Source organism: Myotis yumanensis, unplaced genomic scaffold (assembly GCF_028538775.1).
Source record: "Myotis yumanensis isolate MYYU_CA2020_CCGP unplaced genomic scaffold, mMyoYum1.0.hap1 SCAF_1, whole genome shotgun sequence".
In the NCBI taxonomy this organism is placed as follows: domain Eukaryota; kingdom Metazoa; phylum Chordata; class Mammalia; order Chiroptera; family Vespertilionidae; genus Myotis; species Myotis yumanensis.
In genome coordinates this window covers 44,753,328-44,768,892 of record NW_027223752.1, presented here as the reverse complement: position 1 = coordinate 44,768,892, position 15,565 = coordinate 44,753,328, and the positions used below count along the sequence as shown (strand labels likewise).

General features: G+C 35.7%; 1 protein-coding gene across 2 annotated transcripts in view; it reads right to left on the bottom strand.

Moving 5' to 3' along the window:
- The window catches only part of WDHD1 (WD repeat and HMG-box DNA binding protein 1), a 58,632-nt gene that overhangs the window by 25,473 nt on the left and 17,594 nt on the right, over positions 1-15,565 (bottom strand). For both annotated transcript variants that reach the window (XM_070419369.1, XM_070419378.1), the window contains exons 8-14: positions 13,784-13,876; positions 12,914-13,020; positions 11,410-11,551; positions 6,893-7,100; positions 3,619-3,806; positions 1,971-2,155; positions 1,104-1,345 (exon numbers count right to left, since the gene is read on the bottom strand). In XM_070419369.1, coding sequence (XP_070275470.1) covers positions 1,104-1,345; positions 1,971-2,155; positions 3,619-3,806; positions 6,893-7,100; positions 11,410-11,551; positions 12,914-13,020; positions 13,784-13,876 — 1,165 coding nt within the window. The remainder of the gene's footprint in view (positions 1-1,103; positions 1,346-1,970; positions 2,156-3,618; positions 3,807-6,892; positions 7,101-11,409; positions 11,552-12,913; positions 13,021-13,783; positions 13,877-15,565) is intronic.

The window sequence follows — 15,565 nt, the reverse complement described above, 5'->3', positions numbered from 1 at the left end:
TCTTACTGACAGTTGATCTGGGGGATGAGGGGAAGAGAAGAATCAAGGAAAATGCTTACATTCCTGGCTTGAGCAGCTGAATTGATAGTATGCTGATTACCAAGATGGGTTAACTAAGTAAGAAGCAAGTTTGGAGGGAAAAAATATATCAAAGGTTTTATCATGACCAAGTTAAGTTTGAGATGTATATCAAACCTACATAGAGATTTCAAGTGGGCAAGTATGAAAACAAGAGATGAAGGCTGGTGATATTAATTTAGATGTTACAGACTCATGGATGTATTAAAAACATGGGTCATAATGAGATTCCCCAGGATAGTTTCTCAAACTGCATTTTTTTTTTTTACCTATGAGTGATAAAATTAATTTTAGAGTTGCAACTACCATTTAAAGAAAAATAAAATCAAAAGGCCATGAGGCTTTTATTTTCGTTATATTTGCTATATTCAGAATAGCAATATAGAATGTAGTAGTTATCACGGCTAAGCAGTCAAAAGACTTAAAGTTTCTGACATAAAGAGTACTAGGAAGAAAAAAAAAAGAGAGAGTACTAAAGAAGAGGGACTGTGACTTAGTCCTAGAGCATTCCAGGGGTCAGTATAGGAAGAAGAGCCAGTAAAAGACTGAAAGAGCTATCAGTGAGGAAAAAGAAATCAAGAGAGTAACGCCACAGAAGTCAAGACAAGAAAGGATTTCTGGTAGAATTATTCTTAAAAAACAAGCATAAAGAAATCATTGGTAATCTTGATAATCCAGTCTGAGCATAGTGGTGGGGACTGAAGGGAGACTATGCAGTAAGGAAAAGAAAGCAGTAACTTTAAAAAAAAAATCACATTCAAAGCTGTTTTGGTCAATCAGACTAGAATTAGTTTAGTTTTTGAGGCATTTAAACTCTGAAAATTCTTTTAAGATATAGAAGTAATTAACCAAACTCTTCCGTGAAATTCTCTCCTGAATATAGTTCTTCCATAAATAAAATAAATGCAAAAGGAGGTATATAATGCAAAAAAAAAAAAAAGAAGAAGAAGAAGAAGAAAAAAGCTCAAGTGATTTCTATTTACTTTAGGTTATGGTAAAATTTTAAAAGACTGAAAAAAATCTACCTCTATGAAAAACAATGAAAAGCTGTTCTCCATGTCCTGCCATTGACACCACGGGCCCAGGAAGACTGAAGATCTCTTTCTGAACACCTCCAACAGAAAACAATCGAAGGAGCAAGGCACTAGTGGCAGCAGCAGCCCACCCCTGGCCAAGGCATATGGCTTCAATATCCTCATTCTGGGGCATGTCTACTATCCACTCTTTGCTTGAATCCCAAGAACTAAAGTGTAAGCAGTGAAGCTTGCTGAAAATGAAAACAAGATAGGAACAATCAAACTTTCGTATTAGATATTTTATATATATAACTAATCATGACACCCAGAAACAAAACCAAATACGTAGTTTATTTTTCTGTTATATACACATAGTACAGAAAATGTCTTTAAGAAAGTAATTATGAAATATACTTAAAATAAACTATACTAAAACCATTAACAGTCAAGTAATTGAAGAATATTTAAACATACAGGAAAATACTCACAACATAATGTTAAATGAAAAACAAAAAAAGAAGGCTAAAATCTGCAAAGTATGATCCTAGGTTGTAAATACATACAAAAATCACAACCAAATTTTTAAAAAATTTACATTTGTAAAAAAAACCAAAAAAAACAGCCCCATATGTCTTGCATTACAAATCAGGTCATATCACTTTGACAGGTAGTTAGAGAATGTAACATGGGGATAATCAGGCAAAAACAGACATGTTCTGGGGTATTATGGGTGGGCTGGTATTTATACTAAACTCTTCATTCTGAAATGCCACACTATAAAAGGTGTAATTTTGTTCTATTAACTTTTTGTATTGAATTTCAACAACTGTATCTAACAGTTCAACAGTAACAAATTCCTAATAATCTCAAAGTTACCTTGCTAGTTCATCAGTGCTTTCACATGCCAACAAAATAGCTTCATGGGAAAGATCCGCTATTGTATAATTCAAAGTGTTCGATAAGTGTGTTGCATGGTGTATGGAGGTATCATGGAACTCCACATCTATGGCATTGTCTTGCTCATCATTATAGCAGCGAATGATTCCAATAGAGTTCCACATCTACAAACATGTAACGTTAAATACAAGTCTGAGAAAAACCAACACTCTGAGAATCAGTAGGCTGAAGTGGTACAAATTAACAACTATTATAATTCAGTTTACATCAAGGTTTAAGTTATAGGAGCAACCACAGCTTATCTACCTCTAAATAGTTTCAGATAACAATAGTAAACATCAGCGCTACAATAACTAATTATTCCTATCTTCATGAGAAGAAAGTACATATAAACACAAATTTACTAGGAAATAGAATATTTCTCATTTAATATTTTTAATTACATTACTGTCATTTAAAAAACAGCATTATAAATGACAGCATTTTTTTTTTGTTCCAAATAACTGGTTTATATTATAGTAATAAATATGTATATTTTAAAGCAACAAAAATCAATTTTGGAAACTTATCTTCCACTGATGTACACTATAGACTTAAGAGGCTCTAGTGTTTTCTTTCCTTTGCCACAAATATAACTTTATATAAATAATAGTTGACAATCAAAAATTAAGATTTATTACTTGATGATTACTGATGCAAAGTGTTATTAAAATAAAACATCACCTTTAATATTTACATATAAATTTCTGCCAGGCCTATACCTTTCAAAAAGGACAGCAAGCAAAGTTCTCAGTGGAAAACCTCAAATAATGAACAAAGTGAAATATTAAACATTTTTAGCTCTCAAACTTAAGATAAAAAACTAATATTCATTCATCCATTTAGGAAATACATATTTAATGCCTACTGTGCCATACACCGTTCTAAGTGCTATCAGTAAACAAAATAGAAAACTCTTTATCCCGGGGAAGCTTACATTCCAGAGGGGTGGAGGGAGAGGGGAAGGGGGCAGATAGTACTTTTTCATAGATGTATCACATAATCCTATATAATAAAAGCCTAATATGCTGTGTCTGATCATCCGTTCAATCAATCAAAGCATAGTATGCTAATGATATGCTAAGGCTGCTCAACCACTCATTATTAGGTTCATTATATATCATTTTGCAGAGCAAAATTTTAACACAATTTTCAAAAATAAAGTTGAAATAAGACCAAGGCTGTGAGTTAACCGTAAAATAAATCAACCACAAAATTAAAATCAACCAAAGTGCTCCAGGCTAGTTTTTTAAAAATATTTTTGAAAAATCAAGTGTTTTAAAAATACTTTTTAAAAAATATATATATATATGATTTTTTTACACAGAGGAAGGGAGAGGGAGAGAGAGAAACGTCAATCAGCTGCCTTCTGCACACCCTCCACTGGGGATGTGCCCACAACCAAGGCATATGCCCTTGACCAGAATCGAACCTGGGACTCTTCAGTCCACAGGCCGACGCTCTATCCACTAAGCCAAACCAGTTAGAGCTTAAAAATACTTTTTACCAAACTAATTAGCTATAGTGAGGTAAAATGCTTAAAAGTGAGAAAAACTATTTAAAAGTTAAGTGTAGATCCAAGGCTTACCATGAATCTGTGAGTGAGATGCGAAGGTGTAGAACCTGACTGAAATGGCTTTTGCCGGGGAGTTGGCATTGGCCCATCATATAATGGCCTTTGGGATGTTACAAGTGGTAGGTTGTAAATGCTTTCTGCTTGATCATCTTCCTCCTTCTCTTTCAGAAGACTAGAACCAGTTTTTAGCATTGTAATATCTAAAATACAAAAGATTATAATTAGAGAACCATAAATACCAATGACCCGGAAAAAGAAAAGCATGATTAAATCTAATAAGCTTTTCAGTCAAACTTTGTAATTCCAACAGGCTATTTGCCTTTCACTTTGTTAACATTTGCAGTGATGGTGCAAAAGCATTGGAGGGTAAAACTACTGGTGCCTTAGCATTAATCAAGTCAGGAGCCCCAATCTATTAGTGGTCAATGCATTGTTAACCATCACTCAATTACAGCAAAAATATAATTTTATTAAATCTTCATCACTGCACAAATTTTTAAAAAATGTTCTCTGTGTTAAAATAAAAAGTGTACATAAATATAATGGTTGTCTCAAAAAAATAAAAGCATTTCAGCAATTGAGTTGTAAGCTGAATTGATTTTTTTCATGAAACACCATTGTTACTTAAAAAAAATGTCAGATAATGCAGACCTGGGTCTTTGGCAAACATTTTCTTAAAAATGAATAACTGGCCGAACCGGTTTGGCTCAGTGGATAGAGCGTCGGCCTGCGGACTAAGGGGTCCCAGGTTCGATTCCGGTCAAGGGCATGTACCTTGGTTGCGGGCACATCCCCAGTGGGGGGCATGCAGGAGGCAGCTGATCGATCTCTCTCATCGATGTTTCTGGCTTTCTATCCCTCTCCCTTCTTCTCTGTAAAAAATCAATAAAATATATTAAAAAAAAAAAAAATGAATAACTGATAGAATTTGTGACCAATGATAAAATTTGAGCTTACAAACAAAAATCAAAATATTGGAAAACTTGTATCCATGGTACCATGAGCTTGATTGCTTCCCAATATTTAAAAACTTCTATTGAGATTGGTGATGATACTAACAAATATATTTTGGATAATGCATTCATATTAGGAAGGTCCAAAAACCTCAGTGAACCAGTATTTACCAAATTAGCAATGCATATGCTACAAAGTCAAACATGGTAAAAGATCAATTCAAAGCTCAAGACCAATGGATTTTTTAATAAATATTTTTATTGTTTTTATTCATTTCAGAGAGGGAGGGAGAGAGGGAGAGGGAGAGGGAGAGGGAGAGGGAGAGGGAGAGAGAGAGAGAGAAACATCAGTGATGAGAGAGACTCACTGATTGGCTGCCTCCTGCATGCCCCCTACTGGGGATCGAGCCTGCAACCCAGGCATGTGCCCCTGACCAGAATTGAAACCGAGACCCTTCAGTCCACAGGCCAACTATCTACCCACTGATCCAAACCAGCTAGGCCAGGGGTGGGCAAACGTTTTGACTCGAGGGCCACAATGGGTTCTTAAACTGGACCGGAGGGCCGGAACAAAAGCATGGATGGAGTGTTTGTGTGAACCAATATAAATTCAAAGTAAACATCATTACATAAAAGGGTACAGTCTTTTTTTTTTTTTTTAGTTTTATTCATTTCAAATGGGCCGTATCCGGCCCGCGGGCTATAGTTTGCCCACGGCTGAGCTAGACAGACCAATGGATTTTAATGTAACAGGGTTAAAAAGTTCATTGAAAAGTTTTCAAGCCCTGGCTGAATAGCTCAGTTGGTTAGAGCATGGCCCCGATATGCCAAGATTGTGGGTTCGATTTCCAGTGAGGGCATATAGAAAAAGCAACCAATGAATGCATAAATTAGTGGAACAACAAATCGATATTTCTCTCTCCCTCTCTCTCAAAAATCAATAAATTTAAAATAAAAGTTTTCAGATTTCATATTGCAAATAATATTTAAGAAGCTTTCAGCCGAAACCGGTTTGGCTCAGTGGATAGAGCGTCGGCCTGCGGACTGAAAGGTCCCAGGTTCGATTTCGGTCAAGGGCATGTACCTGGGTTGCGGGCACATCCCCAGTGGGAGATGTGCAGGAGGCAGCTGGTCGATGTTTCTCTCTCATCGATGTTTCTAACTCTCTATCTCTCTCTCCCTTCCTCTCTGTAAAAAATCAATAAAATATATTTAAAAAAAAAAAAAAAGAAGCTTTCATGTGTTTTTTTGGTGCAGTAGCAAAGAAGAATATCCACACTTATTTGAATAGGCTATTAAAATACTTCTTCCTTTTCAAACTACATATTTGTGTGGGACTAATTTTTCTTCATAAACTTCCAGCAAAAACAATATATAGCAGTACAAGGAGCTCTTGAGACCAAATCATTCTTAAATGATTCTGTTCTATAAATCCAATAACATTTAAACGCAGCACAATTTACCACTGTACATTGGCATTTTACTTAACATTGAAATGTATTACTTTAGTATGTAAGTTGTTACAACAGGCACTTTATTTGAAGGGCTTTAATTACAATCTCAATTTCTTTAACAGATACAGTACTATTCAGGTTATCTATTTCTTCCTGAGTTAACTTGGGAATTGGTATCTTTCAAAGAATTTGTGCACTTCATCTAACTTGTTGAATTTATGGGCGCAAAGTTGCTAGTAATATTCCATTATCCTTATTATATTATGTGAGCTACATACGTAATTTTAAATTTTCTAATATCCATATTTTAAAAATTAAAAACATGGATAATTAATTTTAATAATATATTGCATCTAAAATATAATTTTAGCATGTACTAATGTAAAAAATGATTAAGATATTTTGTCCTTTTTTCATATTATTCTTGAAAATTTGGTTGCATTATACACTTAACATCACTTCTTAATTTAAACTAGCCACATTTCAAGTGCTCAATAACCACATGTGGCTAGTGGTTACCTTTTGGATAGTGTAGATCTATAGGATCTACGGTGTTGAACCCTTTTTCAGCACTTCTATCAGTAATTTGTGTTTTCTCTTTCTTTCTTGATCAGTCAGGATAGAGATTTATCAATTTTATTGAAATTTTCAAAGAAATAGCTTTTTATTTAATTGACTTTTTAAATAGTTTATTATTGACAATTTCATTGAATTCTGCTTTTTATTATTTCCTTTCTTTTGCTTGCTTGGGGTTAATTTCCTCTTCTCTTTCTAATTTGCTAAGGCAAAAACTTAGCTCATTGACTTTAAATAAAAGTTTTAATAAAAATTGAGATTGATCAGCAGGATAGATCATCACATTCACAAGTCAATTCATACCAACTGAGTTTTCATCATCTTCTAGGAAGTGACTTCGCTGTCTAGGACGACCTGAAGCCAGCATGATGTCATCATCCTCATCATCATTTATAATCCCTTTTGAAAAAGAGGGGGTCTCAACTGTATTGTCATTTAGAAAATCACCAGCATTACTTGTATCATCTCCATCAAAAAGATCATTGTAATCTTTTTCCACTCTGCTAGATACCTTGAACAAATGAATACAAATTAGAAAATATTAGTGAACTATTTTGATAAGCTCAATTACTCAAAAGGCAATCTTTTAAAATGCACCTATAAACTCTATTAAGCAATGCCCTGGAAGAATAATTAATTAGTAAGTGTATGTATGAGGATTACATTTATATAAGACTTAGTCCTTATCTTAAATGCCTTGTAGTCTATGAATGGGCCAGGAATATGGAATAGAGTGTGCATATACCCAAATACCAGGCAAGTTTTATTCCCCAAAAAAGAAGTCACCAACAAGTCCCTAATTATGACATTCTTTCATTTACTTTTATTTTGAACAAAATACTACTTAGGTAAGATATATTTACTCTAAATTACCTCAGTTAAGGCTAGTTTTGTTTAGTTTATTTTGTTCTGATCCCTGTGAGGCATGAGAATGGCCCCCAATAGTTTCTGATGATTCTGTCTCTGGAGCTGGCAGCCCCTACTCCTTTCCAAGTCTTTCTTAGAGTCCTTGCTGATGGAGACTGCACCTGTACTGATGATCTTGGGGTCTGGACCTCCATTCATGTTCATGTTCTTATGCTTAGTATAGGTTCTCTATGTAAGGAGCGTATTCTTCAGGAGATAAATTCTTGAGCCAGTAATCCAGGTCCACCTTGTACTGTTTCTGCGGCTCCTCAGCTGCTTCTTATAATGCTCCTTCCAACTCTGCAGGATGTGCTGCCAGTGTCTGCCAACTTCCACCATGTGCTCGGGGCAGATCTTGCAGTTCCTTATTCGACCACAAATCCTTCATTGGGGGCTTCTTGGGCTCTCTATGGAATTTCATCTTCTCGGAATAGAAGTTTTTAGGGGGAAACTTCACTTTCACATTTTCCTAAAACGTCTTTTGGGCTTTGGTTGGGCTCTTTTTGAGGACAACAGATTTCTTGGAGTTCCAGATTAGATCAGGGTGGTCATTCCTAAACTGAGCCAGTTTTCCCTCAAACTCTTTTCTCCTTCTGGAAAGTGAATATATTTCAGCTTCATTTGCTGTGGGAGCTTCTTGTATTTCTCAAACAAGACCTTGGTCAGTTCCTGGTTCCTGAGTTTGTGGTGCATTTAGGAGTACTGGAGCTGTTTCTCCTTGAATTAGTGGAGGCAAGCAGTCAGGGGCTTCATGGGTAAGTTGGAATGTTTCTTGTGATTTTTTGCTTTTGTAGGATTTTTCAACACATTCTTTAACTTCCAGAACTCATTCTTTCAAAGTATGAATCTTTCTCAAATTATAAGACATTTCTAACCATTTAAGTTTGCACATTTCTCCAGAAAAGCTGCTTTTTCCCAGTCCATCTGTGACTGGATTGTTTTGAATGTGTGGTTGTCATTGGGTAGAAGGTTATCCTCGATGCATTTCTTTCTTTTTTAAAATCTTTATTGTTGAGATTATTACAGGTGTTCCTCTCCCCCACCCCCATCCCCACCCCTGCATTGCCCCCTCCCACCTGGTTCCTGCCCTGCCCCAGGCCTTTGCCATCCTATTGTCTGTGTCCATAGGTAATGCATATATTCATAAGATCTTTGTTTAATCTCTTCCCGCCACCCCCCACCCCCCTTCCCTCTGAGAATTGTCAGTCTGTTCCATTTCCATGCCTCTGATTCTATTTTACTCACCAGTTTATTCTGTTCATTAGATTTCTTATTTTGATTTTTAGATTCAATTGTTGATAGGTAAATATTTGCCATTTTGTTGTTCATATTTTTTATCTTTTTCTTCTTCCTCTTCTTAAAGAATACCCTTCACACATTTCATGCATTTCTATAGCTTTATAATGTCTTTACATAGTTGTCTTGGTTTTTAGGCAATGCCATCTTTAAGTCTTTGGGCCACTTACATGGTTCTAGCAGTCAAGACACCTTAGCACAGTGGTTCTCAACCTTCCTAATGCCACGACCCTTTAATACAGTTTCTCATGTTGTGGTGACCCCCAATTTCATTGTTACAAATTGAACATAATTAAAGCATAGTGATTAATCACAAAAACAATATGTAATTATATATGTGTTTTCCGATGGTCTTAGGCGACCCCTGTGAAAGGGTCATTCGACCCCCAAAGGGGTTGCAACCCACAGGTTGAGAACCGCTGCCTTAGCACAATCTCAAACTTGTTCAAACTTTCCTGATGAATTATTTCTGGATGTCTTACAGGGTGTATGACTCTAAGTTTCTGGTGTTTGAAGGATATTATTATAAATTTATTGAAAAAAGATGTCAGATTACTCAGATCTTTCATGAGACAATGTTTCCTTCACTCCATAGAAGAAGCTTCCCTGGACCACTCTAGCTCTCTAGAAACTGTGTTCATCTTCCAACTGCAAAGCTACTAAAGTCACATGAATTTTTCTTGATCTTCCTTTTTTGATCTCTAATTCATTTAATCCTCACAATAACTCTAGATGCTGGCATTACTCCTATTCTCATTTTACAGATGTAATATATTATGATCCTGTTTCTTTTCTTTTACAACTTTTTGTTTTTCCTGGAGTTAAGAATCTTCTCTCTCTTTAGGTTTTTTTCTTGAACAAATTTTCCTAAGATTCCAAACCTCCTGCCTAAAAAGCATTAAGACTGGTTGACATTGCTCTGGGACCCAAGTATAAAAAGTGAACTGGGAACTTCAACATTTCAGCATATACACTTTTACTTAATCCCTTTCAGTACAGTATTCCCCCTTCACCCAATGTCATGAAACTGGTAAGTATGCCTAGACCAAAGGCCTTTTCTCGCTCTTTTTTTTTTTTAAAGATAAGATCAGTAATCTTATTATTAACTAGGGGCCCAGTGCATGAATTCATGCATGGGTGGGGTCCGGCACGCCTGCCCCAATAGGGCCAGGCCAGTTGGGGGGAGGGGATGTGGAAGGTTGACCGGCCAGCCCCACCTCCTGGTCAAACTCCAGGTTGAGGGGATAATTTGCATATTAGCCTTGTATTATATAGGACTTGAGAGAGAGAAATCAATTTGTTGTTCCACTTATTTATGCATTCATTGGTTGATTCTTGTATGTCGCCTGACTGGGGATCGAACCCGTAACCTTGGCATATTGGGATGATGCTCAAACAAACTGTGCTACCCAGTCAGGGTGACTTTCTCTATTTTACCTTTACTAAAGAATAAATCTCTGGCATTCTACCAGAATGTGTATGGGGATGAGGGAAGGGAATTATCCAGGCTGTGCACACTGATATTGAGACACTGATATCTACTTGCTTGTTTTCAGCTCTACTTTTAGAAGTACCTAGTGCTATGAAATTCTCAGTCTTTTAGGAGTCATCTAGGCAAGCTGAACTAGACCTGTTTTACTCAACTGACATCTTAGAATTCAACTTTTTGAAAAGGTAAAGGTAGTCTCCAATCATGCTTCTATTTTCCAGCTTCCAAAATAGTTGCCATCTTCACTTCAACTGTCTTCCTTAACCTTATGGGATTACGCATTTTTAAAAATTCCTTTAGTGTAGTTTTAATGGGGGTTTGAGCTATCAGGTATCAGGTTTCTGAGCAGAAATAAGTGTACGTATAAAGTCTACAATCTTCAGCTGGAAGACCAAGACTTGAAATATGAATGGGTATATCTGCCAGGCAGGGAGAATAATGAACAAAAGCAAGGAAGTATAAAACAAGGTGGACTGACTTGCTTTTTCCTTTCTCTCTCTCTTTTTTTTTGGTTTTATTTATTTTTCAAGATGGACTGTTTAAAGCAAGCCTTCAAAAGGACTGCATGGCTAAGCATAAGAGGTAGATGGGGAATTCTAAAAGTTAAGGCTAATTCAGAGCAGAAAAAGTTTATAGGCTAAAACTAAGTTACAATTATTAACCTAATTTTTTCCTATGAAACATTTACAAGCATACCTCATTTTATTGTGCTTCATAGATAATGCATTTTTTACAAATTGAAGGTAAAGACCCTCCATTAGCAAAAACATTATAACACATTGAAGGCTCAGAAGATGATTTACAATTTTTAGCAGAAAAGTATTTAACTAACAATCCTGAAAATACCTAGATAGGAAAACAGTATTTCACAAAGGTGTTTCTTAGAAAGTCAAGGAATATTAATAGGCACTATATGGAGAAAAAAACAGCTTCTTAGTAAAATATATTTGGAAAACATCAGGTTAAACAAGTTTAAACAGTTTTCTTTATTACAGAATCATTACCGAGTATCTAACATAGTTAGATGAATTGTAATTTTCCAAGAAAGTAATGTAGTTTGTGATGCTTTCCAAATCTACATAACCACAGAAAGACACTGAAGAAACTGTTCTACCATATTACTTATTACCTTACTGCTTGGTATCTTTCCATTAGAGTTACAAACATTCTCCAGGAGCCCTAGATTTCCTTCTGCATCAGTATAAGCTATCCGACCACAAGTAGGATGCCAGGCCAGGCCACAAATTGCATAACCTTTCTCATGTTTCACCCTAAAAATTAAAAAGTAAGTTCTTAAGGCACTGTCAAGAAAAATATAAACTATGCATTTCTTTAGGTAAATTTTTGTTAGAAAATATTAAATGGTAGTAATTACATATGATGCCAATAGGTACTTGAATTATTGGGGGAATCAGTTTGTAAATTATAATTGTCAAAAACTATGCTATAAACCTAAAGCTAATATACAACTGTAATTTAAAAATGATATTTAAAAAATAAAATGGTCAAATAAAACAATCAATAAATACTTATTGACTTTAGAGAGAAATATCAATTTGTTGTTCCACTTATTTTTGCATTCACTGATTGATTCTTATATGTATCCTGACTAAAGAACACACCCACAATATTGGGGTATCGTGATGATACTAACCAACTGAGCTACTCAGCCAGGGCCAAAGCAACCAATAAATCTTACCTAATAATAGACAAACATGTAAATTGACCATACCTTCGCTATGCTAACCAGCCAGTCAGGAGAGTATGCAAATTAACCTAAAATGGCAGTTAATTTGCATACGTAGGCTCCAAGCGGTGGAGCGAAGCGTGATGGCCCAGGGGCCGGCGGAGCAGCGAAAACCTCACGGCCGCGGGGCCCACAGAGCAGCGAAAGCCTCACGGCTCCTAGGCTGGCTCCGGCTGGAGCCCAGCCAGAGCGAAGGCCTGGGTGCCGGGTGCTGGAGGAAAACTGGTGCCAGCAGCCAGGGGAAAGGAAGGACTATTGCACGAATCTCTAGTAATAATAATAAAAGCATAATATGCAAATCGACCAAACAGCCAAACATCGGAACGACCGTCCAGACAACCACAACATGACACCCACTGGTGCCAGTCCAGCCAAGGCAGGTGTGATGCGATTGGTCGGGACCCGGCCATCAACACATGATGGCCCCATAGAAGGAGGCCCAGGCCTCCAGCCGGCAGGGCAATCAATTGGGGGGGACTCCATGATCACCTCAAAAAGGGAGGCCCAGGCTACCCCACGGCGGCACTGCAGCGGGTAGCCTGAGCCTCCCTCTGTGGGGGCAATCCATCATGGAGCCCCAGCCAGGTGGACGGGGCCTACCTCTTTGGGGCAATCCATCATGGAGCCCCACGATGGATCGCCCCACAGAGGGAGGCCCAGGCCCAGCTGAGGGAACACTTCCTCCCCCTCCCCCCACCCAGTGCACGAATTTCATGCACCGGCCTCTAGTCAATAAATAAAAAGGTTTAAATGACCTTTGGTGAACTAGTAGGTTTTTGTTTGCATTTTGACAATCTAATAATTACAAATTTGAAATGTTTCATAAGACAAATAAAAGTCTAATTAAAATAAGCAAGAAAGAGAAAAAAGATACATTGAATCATACCTTTCCATGCACTCTTTGGTTTCCACATTCCAAACTATAATTGAACCATTAATACTCCCTGCAGCTAAATATTGCCCACAAGGAGACCAGGTTACTACATTGAGGGTCTATAAAGAAAAACAATAAATGACAATTTTGTATAATTTGAAATTAAACACTTACCTTACAAAATTCTAATTTTTATAACCCTTATTCAATATATTCCAGGTAACTTCTAATTAGGTCTGAAGACAAAGCTTGCTTACTTCTTTCTTTTTCAATAAGTTTCAACTATTACAAGCAGCTATTAATTTATCATGAGAAAATTATACTGGCACAATTTTAAAAGCAAAATCTAGAAAAATGTTATTATCCTAGAAAGAGAGATAACACAAGGTATCCTGTTAGCAGTCACTATCAAGATAAAGAGAAGTAGAAGTGAAGTGAACCTTAGTAAGCCATTGCTCAACTACTTGTCCTCTGTTTCCTTAACTGCAAAATGGGTGTGTGAGAGAGTGAGAGTGAGAGTGAGAGAGAATACAGACCAAAAACTTTTCCTGCTCTAAAATTGTAGAGTCTATGATCACAAGTCTCAGTACAACTCATTTAAAAATAAAGGTCAAATACTGCTAACATGAGAATAACTTCTAATACTATGTTAGGGTTAAATTTGAGTTCTTAAAAATTAAAGGATTTTTCTTATCAAATTTCTCAAAGAAAAGCTGTCTAGTTATTGGCTAAATGAAGAAAGACTGAGGGGAAGAAGATGGACACATACACAACAGACTGGAATTCTCCATTTCTAACAACATTTAACTGAAACTGTATTTAGGCAAAGTATGCATTAAATATTCCCTTTATCCTATTGAAAGTGTCACTTACAAAACCTACCTGAGAGATGAAATTATCTGAAAGATCAAATTGATTATTCCAAGTTTCTCTTCTATATAGCTTAACAGATTTTTCCACAGGAACTGCTAGTAACTATCAGAAAAGATAAACCGATTAAACAAAAGTTTATGTTAAATTAAATTGAAAGAGAAAAAAGGCAGAAAATTCATCCCAAGCTTACACAATATTAGAGTAAATCTGTATTTTAACTGGCAACTAACAAAACTCAGAAAATTACTTAAAATTTTGATAAGCAAAGAATGGGTGATAGTCACTCTACTGCTTGCATTGAAAAACAGAATGCTTGTTACTATGTTTTTAATACTACTTTTTAAGGTATCTAAGGCCTTTGGATCTAAAAATTCATCTCATTTATTAGAAGAAAAGAAATAGAGCCAGAATACTTGAAAAATTTAAGAAAAGGAAATGTATCTTCCTATGTATTCTTCCAAAGAAATAGACTAGAAGAAATTTAAAATGGTATACTCTTTTCATGTTGCTTTTGATCTTTGACTATATCATACGTGAAAAATAGACTATCACTATAGCTTCATTTTGTATTCTTTAATATGAAAGGTTGCATATGTTATCACATTTTAAAAGCCATCTTTATATCTTTTTCTATACTCTATCTGCTCATGTCCTTGTCTTTTTTTTTTTTTGGAGACCTAATTAACTTTATTAAGTGATTCATAAATCTCATGAATTGGGCAGCATCCCATCTAGCAACTAGGAAGGTATTCCCACATCCTTCTCTTTGTATCCTATTGATTTATAAGAAATCTTTATATATTAATGAAGTTAGCTCTCTGTCATATTATTTCAAACTTCCCAGTTTTTCACTTGTCCTTTGGCTCTGAAATATTTTTTATCATACAAAAAGATTTATTTTTTATATTATTAAATTTATTAATCGTCTTTTCTGAAAATTTTCACACATACAGAAAAGTTGACAGAATAAAGCAGATTCACCATGTGGTAGGAAGCCTCCAAGAAGGCCAGCCTCAATGGCTCTCACCTCCCTGCCCTTTGCCAATATAGTTACTAAATCTCCTTTTCTCCACCTTTACCATACACTAAATTTCCATATATATTGGATCCATTTCTCTGTTTAATAGGTATCTGTCTAGAGTAGCAAACTTTTAACTCCTACAGCATCATAATATGTTACATCTGACGGGTTAGTATGAAAGGTTAGTATGAAAGGTTAGACTCCATCATTTTTCTTTTCTAAGACTTTAGTTTTCCATATGGATTTTAGAATCAGCATTATCTGATTTCCCCAAAAATCTTACTGATATTTTATATTTTAATGTTGTCCAAACGACAGAATTTAGGGAAGAATTAAATCTTTATTTATATAAAAAATTTCCTAAGACTAGGATATATTTTTCTATTTAACAAGTCTTCTTTGAGTCCTCTTGCTAGTATGTTAAAATTCTCTTTATATAGCTCATCATATTTCTTATAAAATTATACCTAGTTATTTTATCTTCTTTGATACAAAAGTTTTTTTGAAAATAAGTGTTTTATTTTCGCCCACTGTATTTTTTAATGGCTATTATTTATATATAGGATTGTTATTGCTTTGTTTTTTTTAAAAGTGTTTTTATTGATTTTAGAGTGAGAGGAAGGGATAGAAAAATCGATGAGAGACATCAATCGCTGTCTTCTGCACAACCCCAACTAGGGATGAAGCCCACAACCCGAGCATGTGCCCTGACCACGTATCGAACTAGTGACCTCTTGGTTCCATGGATCAATGCTCAACCACTGAGCCAC